Source organism: Pantherophis guttatus, chromosome 2 (genome assembly GCF_059756535.1).
Source record: "Pantherophis guttatus breed Tessera chromosome 2, ASM5975653v1, whole genome shotgun sequence".
Taxonomy (NCBI): domain Eukaryota; kingdom Metazoa; phylum Chordata; class Lepidosauria; order Squamata; family Colubridae; genus Pantherophis; species Pantherophis guttatus.
The window spans coordinates 53,353,308-53,372,591 of record NC_142064.1 but is presented as its reverse complement, the minus strand read 5'-3'; the positions used below and the strand labels follow the sequence as shown (position 1 = coordinate 53,372,591).

Below are 19,284 nucleotides of genomic sequence, written 5' to 3'. Positions count from 1 at the left end.
GTCAAATTCCAGGGGAGCAGCCTATGGGGACAGACTGATACATTAACTATGATTTGTCAAACACTGCAACAAACCTTCTGACTTACACGGATGATACTTTATGCACCTAATTTGAAGACTATATTAAGGTCTCCATTAAACAGACAAGTCCAGCTCCACTAACCATACTATAATAAAATTTGTGACTGAAGCCAATACTGATCATATGTTCAAAGTGAATGATAATGCTTAATAACCACATAGAACAGGGGTGTCAAACTCTCGGCATCACATTGTCGTCATGTGATGTATCGGGATTTTTTCCCTTTGCCAAAATGAGGATGGGCGTGGTGAGCACGTGATGCATCTAGCCCGCGAGGCACGAGTTTGACACCCCGGCATAGAAAGATCTTCAGGATGATGCCAACCTATACAAGCTAAAATGTCAAGGTTTATCAGATTCTGATCACACATCATTCCAAATTATATATTTGCTTCAAGCAACGTGTTTAGCCTACATTAAACAAGAGTTACAATTCAGCATGATTTGTAAACCAATTTCTTTTCTTCTTCTTTACTTCCTCTTTTACTGCTTTGGATTTCAAGGGAACCAAATTTTATTAAGGATGTCAAGTTAATTGATTGTTGTTTTCGCAGATTCAGAGACAACATCCCATGGGATGGCATGGGAAGGGGCAACTACTTCCCTTCTCCCTGATGGCCAAATTATAAGGAGAGGGAACTCTACTAGGTAAACCAGACCAGAAAAGTAACTCTACAGAAAGGCTAAAACTACTTTTATTAAGATTGGCTATAATAAAGAGAATCTTTATATCTCTATAAGAGGTATTTCAAGGAAGCCAGTGGCATCCACAAACATCCCAATGGCAAACCATAATTTGTAAATTCGGATATTACAAAAAATATAAAGGTTTACGGATTATAGCTTGCCATAGTGTGTCTACTGTATTCAACAAGACTGGGCAGCATTTCAGATTTAAAGAGGAAACTGTGATCTGGAGGGCAGGGCAGGGCAGGACTCCTGGAAGATCTGTTTGCAACGCCTGGAAGCAGCTGTGTCATTCCCAAGAATCCTATAGCTATAGCAGGATCCTGGGAAAAGGTAAAAGTTAAGAGTTGGTGATGGATTTATTTGCTTTCACTTGCATGCTCTGAAGTATATTTCGTTTTTCAAATCTACAGCGCTGAGTAGTCTTAATGTTAAAGAACCTATTCCCATATGTATTTCTTTAATTTTGGCTTAATGCAACATGCAATCCCATCCAACATAGTCTTTGTTAAGTTGTTCAACAAATCATGCTTTCAAAAAGTTTGGAATAACATTATTTACAGTACTTAGTCCTGGATTAGTTTAGTAGGTTTCATATACCTGAGTGTTTGTTCTGTCGTGTGAGGCATGGGTGTTTCTTTGTGCACTATCTCCACCAATTGCTTTACTAGTGACATGTCTAATGTGCTTTCTTCACGAGTTCTCAATAGGTATTACTAGGTTTTTGTAAAGACTTTGAAATGAGAATCTGAGGCTAAAATTGAGCCTGGAATAACTTCTATATAGCCATGGTACAACTGACAAATAAGTGTAACTCAGCAACTTAAGACTAATGACTTTTTATGCAACAATATACCTTGACAAACAAGTGACTATTATGGCTCCAAGGATTGCTGCAGCCTCTAAGGCAGGGGTCTCCAAACTTGGCAACTTTAAGACTTGTGGACTTCAACTCCCAGAATTCTGGGAGTTGAGATCCACAAGTCTTAAAGTTGCCAAGTTTGGAGACCCCTACTCTAAGGGCTTCTGCTGTTGTCACAATGATGGTAATTGCTATTGAATTTATATTTGCCTTATGTGGAGACTCTGCAAACTGTGTGAGAAATGGCCATTATGTAATTTTTAAAAAGTTTTTCCGATGACTCAATTTAAACAGCTTCCAACTATTTTGACAATCTTTTGAGCAAGAGATTGGAAACTGGTACCAGTAGTTGGATGACATATATTTGCTTGTGATCTTATAAGCTGCTTTGGAAGGTGATATTTGTTGACACGTTTATGCAAATATGTACCAGTGAATTTGGAATTCTATTCACTCATTGTCTTCTTGATAATTACGGTAACTATAGTTTCATGACATTCCTGTATTATCAATATGGTAATGGATACAGAACAATTCAATTGAGATTCAATCTTAACAAGCTGTAGATACTGTTATTGTTAAATTTCAAAATGGTGAAAAAATGATCTACTCTGGATGGAGTTGCATTCCTCTTTGAAAGCATGCAAATGCGAGTAGGTAAATAAGTACCATTTTGCTGGGTAACAGTGTTCTGTTCACTTCAGCATACAGTCATGCTGGCTACATGACTACGGAAATGTCTTTGAATAATGCTGGTGCCCTCGGTTAAGAAACAGAGATGAGCACCATCCCCTAGAGCTGTGATGGCGAACCTATGGTACGCGTGCCACAGGTGGCACGCTGAGCCATATCGGTGGGCACGCGAGCATTGTCCTAGCTCAGCTCCAGCACACATGCATGCGCTGGGTAGCTGATTTTGGGGCCTTCTGGTCCCACCGGAAGCCAGGAAACAGGCCTTTTCTGGCCTCCGGAGGCCTCCGGGGGGGAAGGCCATTTTTGTTCTCCCTAAGCTCCAAGAAAGCCTCTGGAGCCTGGGGAATGAGAAAAAGAGGCCTACCATGCCACCGCGTGCCAAAAGTGGGGGTCGCGCGGGGAGGGGGTCGCGCGCACATGCACAGAGTGCAATGAATTATAGGTGTGAGCACGCACATGCATGACCACCCTGTGTTCCCCTCTCTTTTGGTATGAGACGGCAAAAAGGTTAGCCATCACTGCCCTAGAGTAACAGACAACTGAATGGGGAAAACCTTTACTGTCTTTAAAAAGTAGGTATGAAACTAAAGGATATACACTAATCAAATTTTGCCACCATAGGTTCAGATTTTTATAAGAACTAGCTCCATTCACTAGCTGCTTGAACAAAAATAACCTTGCTTGGTAATTCTACATTTAGATTGCTGTAATAAGCACTTTATGGGATTATCTAACCTTCAGGAAGTGCAGAATGTTAATGCTTGACTATGGAGCAGTATGTAAGACTAGTATCATACATATTATACATAGTCTCCACAATCTGCTCAGGTTGTTCAAAGTTCAAGGTTTTGTCAGCTTTTTAAAGTATGTTAATTTTAAATTTAAATGTAGTCATTCTTGCCTTCTCCTACTGTTTTTAAACTTTTATATACAGCAATAGCACTTAGATTTATATACCGCTTCACAGTGCTTTACAGCCCTCTCTAAGCGGTTTACAGACTCAGCATATTGCCCCCAACAACCTGTGTCCTCATATACTATTTTATATTTTAGCATTTTATTGTATATCAGCCAGGCTCCACTTTGAGGGAGATAGGCAGTTCAGAAATGAGAATAAATTTACAGAATTATTTGCTGCTGGATCCATTTTATTAAATTTTGCCTAGGACCATTTTTGCTTTTACAAGCCTGTGGTTTTTTCCTCCCCCAACTTGCACTTCTGAAATGCAAGAGATGGACAGTCATAGATCCAACTGTAACCTCCAACTTCTCATGGCTGGATGAGAAACTCAGAATCGTAAGAGGACTTAATGGAAAATAATGCCTCCAATATTATAAGCCACCAATAGATGGCAATGCTGATACGGTACACTTGAAACTTTGGCATGTGCTTTAACATCTGTTCTTTTACTCCAGTTAGTGGGAAGATGCTGGGAGAAAAGTTGTGTTACTATTGTTCATGAAATTGAAGCCTGACACAAGTACTCATCAGTACACTTTAAGCAACATGCCATGATTGAATCCTGTGTAATTATCAGAGATTTAGTTAGTTTGATGTCAAGCTATTCATATTTACTGAAGAATTAGCCTTTTCCCAACATTTACTTCCTAATCGTGATTTGCCTTAACTGATTTGCCTTACTCTTTCTCTTTTGAGGCATTGTTGTTGAACGTGTTACTGTGTTGAGAAACGCAGAAAAGTTTAGAATTCCTGCAGCTTCCCTGGGGACATTGCAAGTCCAAAGCCAACAGGCAGGTAAGCAGTTGCTGTCGGATAGGGATGGGTGTGTGTGAGTGTGGCCAATGCAGTATAAGCACTGTGAGACTGGGGGAGACTGTGTAGGTGGGATAGACTTTCCTGAGGAACTTGTTACCTTCCCTGCTGGCTTCTTTGTTGACTTTCTCCCTGCAATCACAAACAACTTTACAATTTCTGCTGGCTTTCCAATTAATTTCTGGGAAGCTATCAGGGAGCACTGGAAATGAGGGTCACACGATTGTGACTGATTTTGGCAGCCCAAAAGCAATGCTAATGTAGCAACAATGCAGTAGTACTGAATTGGCCACAACTTTTCCAAATGTCATTCCCACAGAAGTCATGGATTCGGTAAGTTAGTCCATTTGAATTATCTTGATTCAAAATCGTTGCCCTATACCAGGGCAAACTGGTGGCCCACGGTCCGGATGCATCATACGTAGGCCACACCCACCCTGGCTCCGCAAAGTCAACAAACGTTGTGGTACATCACGATATGTCATGTGATGTGATCGAGTTTGACACACGTGCCCTATACCTTCCAAATTCACCCAATTGAAGATTACAGACATGAGAGTTTTAATAATATATATGTTTCCAAATACATTAAAATAAACTTAACTGATTCTCATCTTCCTAAGACAGAGAAATAAATTGTGTCTGTGATACCAATACCAGCAAATAAGTCAGCTTACTTAATTGGGTAATTAAACAATGAAGGCAGGCACCTAATTTTGGCTATTTAAAAGCTTGCATTCACTTTGATATTAAAAGCATATATCCACAGACACAAAAGAGAGCACGTTAAGCCAACAGGCTAGAAACTGGGAGATTGTGAGTTCTAATCACACCATAAGCACAAAGCCAGCTGGATTTGCTTGAGCCAATGTCTCTCTCTCAGCCCTAGGAAACAGACAATGGCAAATCACTTTTGAAAAACCTTGGCAAGAAAACTGCAGGAACTAGTCCAGGCAGTCACCAGAAGTAAAAAAAAACAAAAAAAAAACGACTCAGAGGCATGAACACACACGCACACACACAAACAAACAAACAATTGGGCTCAGCTGTCCTCCTGAAAATTGCCTTTAACACTGAATGATTTCTATTTTCTGTAAAGCAACATCAGACTATGAATGGATCCTAGTTAAATGATTCTAATTGCAGCATTGCTGTTTGGATCTAGCTATCTTTATAAGTGGCTGATATAAAAAGCTTAGCAGGAATTGGATCTGGGGGGTACTTTACCAAGAATCCAAGGGAGGTAGATAGATTCAGAAGTAAAAAATGCCCAGAAATAATCTAGTAGCAAACTTCTCTCATGCTGCTGGGAAGATGCCATGGCAATTATCAGGAGTTAAGCTCACTTTGAGGCTTCATCTTTTTACTTCTACTTGTAGATAAATTGGTATCGTTCAATATATAGCTAAAATACGGGAGGTAGCATGCAGAAATAAGATTCTAAGTTCAGCCGGTAATTCAGAAGATCCAGCTTTAAAAGCTGTTCATTAAAATAAGGCTCTGCCATATTAAAAGTTCACTGAAACAGCTGCATTACCATCTTTGGAGGAGCATGAACAATATAATACACTCAACTTGAGGGCAAGGGGAACAAAGAATTTCATTACTGAGTCTTCAAAAAAAGACAAATTGATAGAGTAATACTGTGCCATACTCACTAAGTTGAATTCATGTATTAACAATCAGCTCTTGGCTCTAGTGAGAACTACACAAATTCTATACTCAAGTATACAGAAATGCTAAGAAAAAATGAATCATTATTTTACTTTTCAGTATGCATTTTCATGTATGACAAACTTAATTTGAAAGTAAGAGTAGTAGAATATCATGGTGTGCAGGCAGGCAATCTGCTGTCCTCAAAAAGTTTTCAACTCTTAACTCACCAAATCCCTTGTTGTGCAATCTGTGACTAAACATTCAAGGAAAAGGACAAGATTGTCCTTTGAAAACAAGGACAAGATTGTCTTCCATAGATATTCTGAACATCTTTTTTTTTTTCCTAGACTAGTTGTAATTTATACTGCTTTAACACATACACCTCCAAAGATCAGAACAGTGTGATCAACAGTATTTTCTCTCTATGGAAGCAAGAGCTGGACTTCAAAGAAGTAAGATAGAAAGTATTGATGCTTTTGAACTTGAAAAAGATTTCTGAGAATACTGTGGGAAGCCAAGAAAACAAAAATGGATCATCAAACAAATCAGGCCAGAGTTCTCTCAAGGCACAAATGATCAATCTCAAATTATCCTTCTTTAGACATATTATGCTAAGACCTAGTTCTCTAGAGGAGGCTGTAAAGCTGGGAAGGGTAGAAAGAACGAGAAGAAAAGGAAGACCATCAGCAGACCGTCAGATGGACTTAGTTACGATGGTGATGAGCGCACTCTTGGAAGACCTGAAGGACCAATTAAGGGATGGATTGCCATAGAGAAAATCTATCTATGTGATCGCTAAGAGTCAACACCAAAGTGATGACATATAATCAATTTCTTTCATTGTATGTTGCAAGGCAATGTTATCTCCCACATAAACTATCTAGCCTTAAATCGAATACCCCACCCTCATTTGATAAGTAATCATTTCATGGAAGCAAAAAGATACTTGGCACAAAATTAAGGTCATTTCTTACTAACATCATTGCGATTATATGTCACTGTAACAATTTATTCCAATTAATACTTGTGAAGGTTTATTAAGACATTTGATTTTTAGAATAAGCATACAGGTGCAGTAAAAACCTTGATTTAATAGACATTCCTCTCCCTCTTACTTAGCAGACTTGGGATGCAACGGAAAAAAATTTCACCTGGGAATTGTCTCCAAATCCCCCTCGTACACACACAACTTTTAATTCTATTATATTTGTAGAGGTTTGACAAGCCCTTCACATGTAAGGTTGGTACTCTCTGAACTTGGCTGTTTTCTTGCAGATATTTCATTACCATTTTCAGTGCTAGAAGGAAGTGGGAATTTGTTCTCTGTTTATATACAGTGGGCTGCCCTATCAGTCTTGGAAGGAATGTTGACACTTTCAGTGCAAGCCACAGAGAGCAAATCCCACTCTCTTCTAGCACCTTACCCAGCTGACTAATGAAACATCTGCAAGAAATCCACCAAGCTCAAAGATAACAAGGACTCCGAAGTTCAACCCTAACTACAAAATCCTCTTTTAAAGGCCCTTAAATTTATTTTTGTTGTCCAACAATGTAATATAATGTCAATTATATTATCTGTGCACATTATATACTTTTAGGTTACTTTTAGATTTTATGGGCTTTTAGAACTAACAAAGGCATCCTTTCTGCAACTGATCCATTAATTGAGAATTTACCTTGGGAGTAAACTACTTTCCTATAAAATATTGAAAAGTACCATCATATTCAAGAACTGAAAATTGAAAAGTGAATAGTAAACTCATATTAAATTGATGAGTTACACAGATGGGGGAAAAAAGAATTAAGATATGGAACATGTCCTGTATGTTGGTCCTTAAAACGTAGATACTGTAGTAAGTAAATTCTCCATTTAAACAATGGATGGGAAGCATTACACTATTTTAACCTATTATTCATGCTTAAAGTAGTGATGGGATTTTATGTATGTATAAAATAAAATGATTTTATGCAGACAATGGAAAATACAATTTCATGCATGTGCAAAGCATATAGGATACAGACAGATGTCAACTTCAAGTAAGATTGATCTACAATTATGTCTTTAAAGGTATTTAAAAAGACCTGGGTTCTGACAGATGAGCACAATTCAAAACACACTGACGATGTCTCCTTGAATGGTGATAAAACATTTTCAACCAAATTGCCAAACTCAAAGCTCAAACCAACAGCCTAACGGTTATGTCTGTCTGAAATCTGCTAAACAGCATCTTAAATCAAGGGTTTTCTGAGGGTTCAAGATGATTTCTCCAATTCTTTGGTGGCATGTACTAACCCTATCTTATATTAAAGTGAAACTCAAAAGTTCAACATATGCAAAGGAGGTGAGTCATGCACAGGGTCTGAGCTGGTCTTTGTATCCTGATCTTATTATGTTGAACTCAAGAGCTAATAAACCAGCAAGCCCATGTACGGTTGATGTAACTGATAAAAGATTATTAGAATGGAGAACAAAAAGGAGCGTCATATTCTCTCCACATAAATCTCCTATATACCTTCTGTACCAATACCAATCAGTACATTATTGTATCAATATTGTAGAATACTGCCAATACTGTACCAAAAGGATATTATGCAGCAGGAGAAGCAGAAAGAAAAACAGGTAATCACATTTATTACTTAAATTGGAATTGGGTAATTTCTAATCTAAGAGTTTTATACAAAGAGTCCTGAATTTATGAAGGCGATCATTTGAAGTTATAACAGACTCCCCAAAAACTACTAATAATTTGGTTTCAAGTGTCAATGGCTTCTCCTCCTACACTCATGTGACCATATTTTGGGCACTTGGAAACTGGTTCACATTTATAGGTGTTTGCAAAATCCTGCGGCCATGTGATCACGACTTTTGAGGTTTTTGCCAGAAACCGGCATTTACTTCTGGTTTTTCATACAAAGCGGCCCATAGCAAACAATGAGTTCACTTAACAACTATGGGGTTCGCTTAACGACCACAGCATTGTCTTTATGACCCTTGCCACCTGTACACGTAGACATAGATATATAACACTTACTCTTTCACAGAACTTCATATAACCAAGGTTGTTGTGGAGGAAAGTCAGGATAGCTTGAGAACTCTGACTCCAAGCTATCCTGACTTTCTATTATCATAGCTGCTTGTTTGTTTGTTTGTTTGTTTGTTTAATGTATATGCCGCCTATTTTTCTATTAAGCGACTCTGAGCAGATTTACAAGATGAAAATGACAATATAACAGATTAAACAATAAAATGATATTTGCTAATTTTAATGTTAATATTTATGTAAAGAAGGAACTAATGCAATGGGGTGGAGGAGGAGTTTTCTTTTAGTAAGTACTGTTTCTGCAAAGCTCCGTGATCATAAAACCACCTAAATCAGAAACGAGAGTATCAGATGTTCTAGTTTCTGTATTTAGAAGTTTCCATAGTTACTCGACCTTGCAGAAACAGGGCTTAAAAAAAAACAACCCAGCATTAAGAACCATGAGTTGCTCAGCCTTGATTGATAGCATAACACCAGACACTGATTTGTTTATGTTTGAAACAAGAATTATACTGTTCCTTGTGCTCTTTACTACAGGGTGTATTTGATTTAAATCGAGTTGATTTAAATCACAATTTAAATCATGATTTAAATCACTAGTAAAAAGGCTTGATTTAAATCAACTCGATTTAAATAATAATTTTTAAAGAGCAACTGTCATCTCTGCTACTCCTTTGACCCACTGTTGACTCCCCGATAGTCCCAGTGTTGCAGAATATACAGCCTCATGCTACATAACTAAGCTCCATTTCATGCTGAATAAACTAAATTATTTATGTATCTTAAATAGAAAACTATTTTACGATAGATTTTTACCCCAAAAGTGTTAAAATAAATTTATTAAAATAAATTCGATAAAAATCAAAAAAATCCGATTTAAATCAAAAAAATCCGATTTAAATAAAAAAAACTGATTTTTTTTATTTTTTAAAAAAAATCATTGATTTTTATCCACCCTGCTTTACTAGGATGAGGCAACTACCATTGCAAAGGTCCTGCATCTGTTCCAAAGTCAATATATAAGCTACCAGCAGTTTACAATTGAGCTACATTCAAGGAATCTATAATGCCATATTTAGATACATAACTAAAGATATACTTGCTTCTTTGCATATCAGCCAAACAACTAAAATTTGCTTTTCAGGACATTACATAGGCCGGTGACTTTTTACCTCCAACCTGAGAAAGAAAGTTCATTCTTGATACAGTTCCCAAGCTATAGAATTCACATTCCATGTTGTTACTGCCTTGCAAAAATTCAATATATGGTCATCTTTTCATTGAGTTAAATATGTTAATTAATTAATTGGGATTTTAAATTTTATGGACTTGGGGGTTTTAAATTGGGAAGCTAATGATTTAATTCTTTTTAATTATCTTAACGTTTGTATTTGTATGTTTTTTAATTTTGACTGTTCACCGCCCTGAGTCCCCTCTGGGAGAAGGGCGGTATACAAATTAAATTAATAAAATAAATAAATAAATGTGTTTTCTGATATTTTCTATCCTATTCTATCTTATTATAAATGTGCAATACTGATTTGTTTTAATTGTTTAATATTTGTAATTTTTTTAGAAGGTCTTGCTGCCAGCTTTTTTGTTTCTAATTCACTGTAAATTAGTGGCTTTTTAAAAATGTCAATTGTTCTTGTATGGCTAAATGGATTAAAATGTTTGGTTATAATACTATGCTTGATCAGTAGGAATATACATAGACATAAGGGTTAAAATTTATGCTGAATTATAATTTGAAAGAAATTTTTTATTGAATGTTATATCGATGGTATCACCTGGAACAGCTGATCTGCGGTATTCTGGGAAGCTGATCCAACCACTGATAGGCGGCGGTGACGAATAGTGATGGCGGCAAGTGGTAGCGATAGGAATCCTGTGGGGAGCCCAAATACAGCCAAAGGGTGGGACTGGTGGGTGGGTGGGGCTTTGGCAATATTCGCTCTATAAGACCCACAGACATTTCCACCCACTTTTTTGGGGGGGAAAAGTACGTCTTATAGTGCAAAAAATATGGGTAATTAGATACTCTATTATGGTTGTTTAGATTGATCTGGTTCTTGTTCATGTTTTACATAGAAATTTACTGCATTGTTTTAATATTCTGTAAGTCATTCAGTCTTTAATGAGAGATAATTGGCTAAATAAATAAAGGTTGTAGAATACTTTTAAGACAAATTATTTGGTCAGAATTCTAGAATAGGTTATAAAAACCTAACAAAAATGGTCACCTTATATTTCTTAGAGCTCATCGGTTGAGTTGGACCTTGACTTAATCATCCATTGTTGATTACATTTCAATGATGCCATGGGATAAGAGTTAATATATTTCCACATTTAACTTAACTACATGACGAACATAAGCTGCTCACTAATAGCACCCAACTTTATTGCTGTCAGGTTGGCCACATGTACAAAATCTATTTTTCATCTATTGACTGTATTCTCATGATACACAGGAGCATGAACCAGCCAAAACCTTTTTTTTACATATTATGCAAAATCAGTCTTTATGATCAGTTTACAATTTAGTGAACTCTGCATACCTTCCTGGATAATTTATGATTCAGTATGTCTTGCACATCAGGAAAAAAAAAACCCTGGTTTGAGTAAATCACATGTTAGTGTGTCATTCAAATACAGACATTTGAGGAAGTTATGATGAATCCTTCCCCAAATCTACACTGTGCCTCTTGTTGACACTATCTGAATCTTGGAACAGGGCCAGATGGACTACTGAAAAAGTAAGGATGTATCTCAGAATGCTTCTCTCCGGTCTCTTCCACATCTTTCCCTACCTGTAGGTTGCTGTGCTTGATATTCCATCTTTTTCCCATTCCTTCCACTGGTTGATTGAGAAATGGGATAATTTTTAAGCCATTGAGAGGGAGGAAGTTTTTCAACTGAATGTAAGAAAACATGGAGGAGGAAAAGCTTCTTCAGTGATTATCCTTAATGATTATTTGGAAACCTCCATAGTGCAGTGCATCTACTTAAGCTGAATCAAGAGGTACTTAAAATAGTGCCAGCTACACTACTTAATCTTTTGTTTCCAGGCCATATTTAAAGTTGGAAGTATATTTGTATGGATATATTTAAAAGCTTCAAAAGTAGTTTGTATTAGGAACAAGACTTCAACAGTGGCCCTCCACTTTTGGAACTAGTTTTCAACAGGTCTATAAGTGGAGACTAAAAATTCAAAAGTTTAATTTAGCTCATAACTGAATTGGAACTCTAATGAGTCCTTTGGCACAAAATGTATTTGAATCTTGTCCTCTGACCTTTTAAATCAAGTAAACAAATATTGATTTAAAATAATTTGGTCAAGTTACCTTAAAAGGTTTAAACCATATTTTTTTGATTAATTTATCGTTATTTTTCTAATGAGTTTATTTATGTTCTAACTAATATGACTTCTTAATAAAACAAACATTTTACTTGTTTCTAACCAATTTCAAAAGTTGAAAACTGGCTGTTTGTGGCAAAGTCAACCTTAGCAATACTACTCCTCATTCTCAGAGGAGTCATCCCCCCCCCCGGTTTTTTTTTTCTTTCATTTACCACATGAAGTTTTCTTGTAATTTTTCTCCACACTTAGAATAAAAATGCTACACTGATGATTTTTATGACATACTAATCAGAGGTGGTATTCAGCAGGTTCTGACAAGTTCTGGAGAACCGGTAGTGAAAATTTTGAGTAGTTCGGAGAACCAGTAAATATCACCTCTGACTAGCCCCATCCCCATCTATTCTTTGCCTTCTGAGTCCCAGCTGGAAATGGGGATTTTGCAGTAACCTTCCCTTGGAGTGGGGAGGGAATGGAGATTTTACAGTATCTTTCCCCTGCCATGCCCACCAAGCCACGCCCACAGAACCGGTAGTAAAAAAATTTGAATCCCACCACTGAAACTAATTGAATTAAACATTTAGTCTACTTGCACAATCATCAGCAAACTAATTCCAAAACCTGCTGTATGAATTCAACCAAGGAGCTAAATAAATAAATTTATATTTACAGTGGACAGAGAAGAAATAAAACAGCAGGGTAAATGAAGACTACATACACAAACCCTAGAAAAAGATTTTCTTCTCTGTTGGGATAATTTTTCTTCTCAGATTTATAATGCTTTTCATTTTAATTAAAATCCTACTGTACAGGAATTATTATTAGTGCTGACACCATTAAAAAAAGAGGAAATGCCAAAGCAAGTCTATAAATGTATCATAATCCATAGACTCACACTGAGGGCCTACCTAATTTCAGCAGGACAATTGTTCTACAAAAGAGAACATCACACATATCTTCTGCTTGTTGTGTTTGTAAAAACTGAAACACTGGCTAGCAGAGCCATCTCATACAAATCTCATATATGAATGAGTAATGGTTCATTGTATTGTAACACAGATTACAATAAAGACTAGTGTGAGTAAATGAGTAATTTCCTTTACCAGAGTAGCTTCTTCTCAACACAAATAAAGAGACTAGAATCTTTTTAGGATCTGGGTGTAACGCTAGGGTTATAGTGGCCCTTAGTTTATCTTTATGTATCTCTCAGGTTAATTGCTCTGTAGGCAATTTCATATATAAGAAGTATAGGACTCTTTTCCTCACACAAATAAGTCAGTATTTCTATGCTGGTTGGCATTTATAAGCACTGAAGTTCAATACACTAGGATAGAAGCATATTGGGGACGATTATTAGTTCACCTCATTCGCATACATGATTTAATGATTCAAGTGAATTATATGAAAAAACAGAACTTCTGTTATACCCGGTTCATATTTAGCTTTTAAAATATGTTTTCTCCAACTGGTTCAGCTAATGAACTTGCTTACCTAAGATCTTCCTTTTCATTTGTGTCAGGAAAATAGATGCATTTGGGGCTCATCATTTTTCAAGGTCTTCATGAAAACTAAACTTATCACATGAAACCTGTCCATTTTAATGCGAAGTATCTATTACTTCACAACTTGTGTAGCATCTAGAAAAATGTAAACTTTTGATGATATTGCCCAGAATTAGGTGGAGTTTTAAAAAATCCACAAAACAAACTTGTAAAAACCCTACACTTAAGGGCAGGCCACTGGAAATAATAGTGTGCTACCCCCTTTAAATAACTTAAAATATTCAAAGCAATATCTTTGACTGGATTCCAAAGCAGTTGTCTAGTTTAAATTGACAGTAAATTAATATATATATATATTTCAAATTACTCCTCATAATATATACTGAAGCATTCAGCCAATTAACAAAAAAGCTATGCACGTTAGGGAAAATATAATTAAGACATGTTGCTTATTGCTAAAAGTTAATATATTAACAAATTTTCTAATCATTTCAATTGTAGCCTATTTTTATGTAGCCCTAAAAATGAGCCCTAGAGCTCCTCTTCATAATCTGCATGTGTTTGCGTTCATTTTATCTCCCAACTGAACAAATCAAAGTCAAGAAGAGTAGAATTTTATGCTACTTTGAATAGTAATGGAGTTTTTAAAAATATGGAATCAATTGTTTAGAGAATCAATTGTTCCAGATTTTCTAATGTAACTTACGGTTTACATTATCTATTTTTGTTTTCTCATCTCATCTTAAAATATACTTTGGCATTATTATTTGGCATCATAATAAAAAGTACACTTATGAAACTTTTCACTTCATTTATTGAGAACAGAGATCCAAAATAGATATTCATGTACTTAACTATTTTACAAATGAATATAAAAAGTTGTACTTTTACATGGCATTAGGTGCTATAGTTACATAACAGGAACAAAGCTCTATGGTAATAAATAAACATTAGGCATTAAAGAGAAGGCAAAAGTTGCCAAATTAATTTCTTTTCAACAATGACAGTGTCTCTCCAAGCAAGCCCTGATGTGGAATATATGGTACTTGTTTCCATCAACAATCTATAAACCAGATTTCTAGACGATTTCTGGTAAAATAGAAAAAGAAACAGACTTGAATAGCTTGAGGACTTGAGGATACAAAAGAGCAAAAGCAGATCTTCAAAGGAAAGGAAATCTCCAATCACAACAATCTTAGTGGATGCTGAGCTCATATCTGAGACAAAGTTGTTTAACCTCTGCTTTCTATCTAGTGAAGCAATTCATTTTATCTAACCTATTTTGAGTTGGGATTTTAGGGCTTGTTTACTTTACGCCATCCCAACAACTTTGCAAGCATTTCTCTCTCTACTCCCACCTCACTCCAGCAATAGCTCAGAGACTCATCAGGCTGCTGTAGTATTAGAATCCTTTCTTGTCCAGGAAGAATACTGGAAAAATCCTTTCTTTAACGATTACACAAATCATAGCCTCCAGAGCAGTGGTGAAATCTTCCCTGGTTTGCTACCAGTTTGCTGACTGCACATGTGCGGTGCGCTCCAAATGTATGCTACACATGCATGTGCAGTGCACACCAAATGCACGCTGTGCACACATGCACAGTATGCACCAAACATGTGCTGTGTGTGGAAAAAGGAGGCTTGGGAAGGTAAGTAGAACAGCGGGGGGAGGGAACAACTGTGCCACGGGATTTAGATTCACTAGAAAGCAGGATTTCCTGCTTTCTAGCAATTTTAAATCATATGACACAGCTGATTGGCGGAAATACTGGTTCAGACCAACTGGTAGCTTTTTTTTACTACTGGTTCGCCGAACTGGTAGCTTTTATTACTACTGGTTCGCCTGAACCAGTGCAAACTGGAAGGATTTCACCACTCCTCCAGAGCAAAATAATGATCCCTACACAAACCCACCCAAAACTTTAGAAAAAAGGGAAAATCCAGGGCACTTGTGTCTTTTTTGAGGCTTCCTGATTCTATTGCAGCAGAAAACCATTAAACCACAGATTATAGGCATGTTTCTACCTCCAAAGTCTGTCAAATGATATACTTGGATCTTTAAGATACCATTAGACACATCAAGCACTAAAAACATGATTCATTCACTATTTAATAATGCTTTAGTTTGAATAATTACAACTCTCAGGAGATTCATTAATAAACTTAGCATTTTTTTCTTTCCAAAATTGAAAGGATACTTTTCCCACACTTTAATTTGTTTTAAATTAAAATGTTCTAACAACTTTTTAGACACAAGGTTGTAAATCTGTCAGAGATCTCAAAAAGGGAAAACAAGAATTGTTTAGGACTTCAAATATAGGGTAGAATATAACTTATTGTACTGTACTTTACTGCAACTTTAGTGTTTTTACAACTACCTGTAAAACACAGACACAGCCAAAAGTAACCTGTCTGATATTTTAAATCAGATCCAGATCCAAACAGACCGAGTATGTTATGGGTTCCGTCTAGAAAACTATATCTGACAAGTTCTAGGCAGTGGGCCTTTTCTGCCATGGCACAGCATTGTAGAGTCACCTCATCGCCTAAGGCAGGGGTCCCCAAACTTGGCAGCTTTAAGACTTGTGGACTTGAACTCCCAGAATTCTCCAGCCAGCATAACTGGCTGAAGAATATTAGGAGTTCAAGTCCACAAGTCTTAAAGCTGCCAAGCATAGCTGGCTGAAGAATTTTAGGAGTTCAAGTCCACAAATTTTAAAGCTGCCAAGTTTGAAGACCTCTGACCTAAGGTGAGGTTGGCTTCATCATTTGTGTTTTATCCCCCAAGGTGAGGGAGATCACTCAAGACATGAATATGTCAGCAAGCCTGGGAACTCCAGGGGACAGATGATCTAATGAGGTGGCGTCATCACTGTTAACTTCCCTTCATCTATTATTTTTAATTTCAGTTCTTATAGTTTTTAAATAAAGGTAATGATTTTTGATGTTTTAGTTTTGTATGCCACCAAGTTACTTGCAATATAAGACGGACCACTAAATAAATTAGGCAAATAAATAAATAAAAGTTTTAATCACAACACAATCAGCTGGTATCTAACAATCCTATGCAGTTATACGGCTTAGATCCTATTGATCTCTTTAAAAGGAATTTTTAAAAATAGAATTAAAAACTACAATTCAGCTGTTAAACTGTTGATTGCCATGGTACACATGAATAGGTCTTCACAATGATAAAAGCCAATCTAGATTTCTACAACCAGGTGTCCATCCAATTATGAGGAACTACAATTTCAGTCAGTAGCTGCCTTCCTGATTGATTGTGGTATTTGCAGCTTCCTGATGCTAAAAATCACCAGACTGGGGAAGCTCCACATTCAACAGGTTGCCTTGAACAATGTAACAGTAACAAAATTGGAAGGGACCTTGGAGGTCATCTAGTCCAACCTCCTGCTCACATAGTAGACCTATACTAGGGATTCGAACTGCCAAACTTTAGCTCAGTGCCTTAGCCACTGTTAGTTGTGAAGTCATGTCTGACCCATTGTGACCCCATGGACAACTTTCCTCCTGGCCTTCCTGTCCTCTATCATCCCCCAGAGACCATTTAAGCTCACGCCAACTGCTTTAGTGATTCCATCCAGCCACCTCATTCTCTGCCATCCCCTTCTTCTTTTGCCCTCAGTTGTTCCCAGCACTAGGCTCTTCTCCAGGCTTTAAACAATAAGATGTCAAATTTAAAAATGAGCTGTTCTCCCCTTTTTCTGAAAATCCTACTAGCTTCTGGGGAAAAAAGGCATGCTGCCTGCCTCACAGAGGTGGATTTCAGCAGGTTCTGACCAGTTCGGGAGAACCGGTAGCGGAAATTTTGAGTAGTTCGGAGAACCGGTAGTAAAAATTCGGACTGACCCCACCCCCATCTATTCTCTGCTTCCCAAGTCCCAGCTGATGGGGAGAAAATGGGGATTTTGCAGAACCTTCCCCTGGAGTGGGATGGGAATGGAGATTTTACAGTATCCTTCTCCTGCAACGCCCACCAAGCCACGCCCACCAAGCCACACCCAAAGAACTGGTAGTAACATTTTTTGAAACCCACCACTGCTGCCTCGGTTGATATTTCTATTAACAGCAGAATCTCTATTTAAAACAAAGATATTTGATTAGATTTTTATCCTGCTTTCATACACAATAATTCCTCCTCCTATTTACCGACAACAACAACAACCCTGTGAGGTGAGTGGTCTGGGTGAAAGTGACTGGCTCAAAGTCGGGACTAGAACTCAGTCTCGAGGTTTCTAGGCCAGCACTTCAACCACTACATCACACTGATTCTCCATATTGGCAGCATTTGGTTTTGAAGATATAGCCCGGAATGTACTTCTACATAGGAGGAGCTTTCTGCTCCTTCCCCACGTTCTAAGTCCTATTCTTAGTTCCAGTGAAAAAGCTCATTATGCAATATGCAACGTGGGAAACGCTAATAACGTATAACGAATTGTAATTAATCCCAAAGCTAAGAACCAGAGACTTAAAACAAGAATTTAGCTTGAAAACGGAGACTTGACTGCTTATGAAAAGTCGCACCCTCAGCCAGCCAAAGCTTTGGGCGAGGACCACCCACTCGTCTCCGCCTTAGTGCAAACATCAAACATTGCTAAACCCGAGGCATTCGCTCACCCTCCCACTCCACCAATTCCTGCTGTGCCCCCAGCGCGCCAGGCATAGATAACCCCACCCCATCACTCCCCACCAGCCGTAGCATCCCAACGTAGCTTACTGTGTGCTCCGCGGACAACGGCGATCCCAACGCATAAACCAACAATTTAAGTTAGTTCCAAGTCTCTCCGAGGCACTGGAGAGAGGAGGGAAGGGGAGAGAGGCGGGGCATCAGAAGAAAAGGAGGCGGCGCTGGAGACTTCGGGCCAATCGCTGTCTGGAAAAGGATCAAAGAGGCGGGCGGTGAGCGGGGGCAGCAGGAGGAGGAGTTCGCGTGGTGGTTTGCCAGGTGTGCTGGGCTGGTTCCGTCCGCTTTTGCTCTCCCGCGCAAACCAGGATGAGAGGAGCAGGGATCGGGGTCGGCGCTGCAGCTTTCCCAGAGCACAGCCCCGCTTCGTCCCCCGAAGGCCTGAAAAGATTCCGATTTGATCTGGTCAACGGGTTCGTCGTTAAGGGCTCTGCAAGACTGTTTTTCGCTTTTGCTAGAGAGCGAGCACGATGAGCAATGTTAGATTGAGTAACCATCCCAAAAGGATTTCTCAATGGTTTGTTTTGTAAAAGGAGTTGAAAACGTGGGTGTTAATGCTTACAGGACATTCCGCCCATTCTTGTTTTTATCAGTTCCGTATCAGTTGGGAGTGAGTCACGATTACTCGTTTTGAGCAATCTGACAATGCGAAGCACTCCTTATTTGCTCTTCTGGGCCTTTTGAATTAATGTTGTAGTCAGTTCTTTCTTTTCTGTTTGCATAGTCTTGTTTATGTGTCAGCTGCTAGATGTGTAGTACCTCTCACTATGTATACAAAGGTATGTTTGATTTGTAGGGTGCATATGTGTTTAAAAATGGTATCAGTGAACTGAATAGTAAATAGAGGATTCTGCCCATCCACAACTTGTTCTATACAGCACATTTTTCATATTTATATCAATAAATGTAAGCTATTCTCACGACAAG

The 19,284-nt window shown here is 37.8% G+C and overlaps 1 protein-coding gene across 1 annotated transcript in view; it reads right to left on the bottom strand.

The window, feature by feature from the left end:
- TNFAIP8 (TNF alpha induced protein 8) overlaps positions 1-18,496 on the bottom strand; it is a 38,627-nt gene extending 20,131 nt beyond the window's left edge. The window contains exon 1 of the mRNA XM_034432824.3: positions 18,391-18,496. Within this exon, the coding sequence (XP_034288715.1) occupies position 18,391 (1 nt within the window). The 5' untranslated portion in view covers positions 18,392-18,496. The remainder of the gene's footprint in view (positions 1-18,390) is intronic.
- Positions 18,497-19,284: the final 788 nt, after the last annotated feature.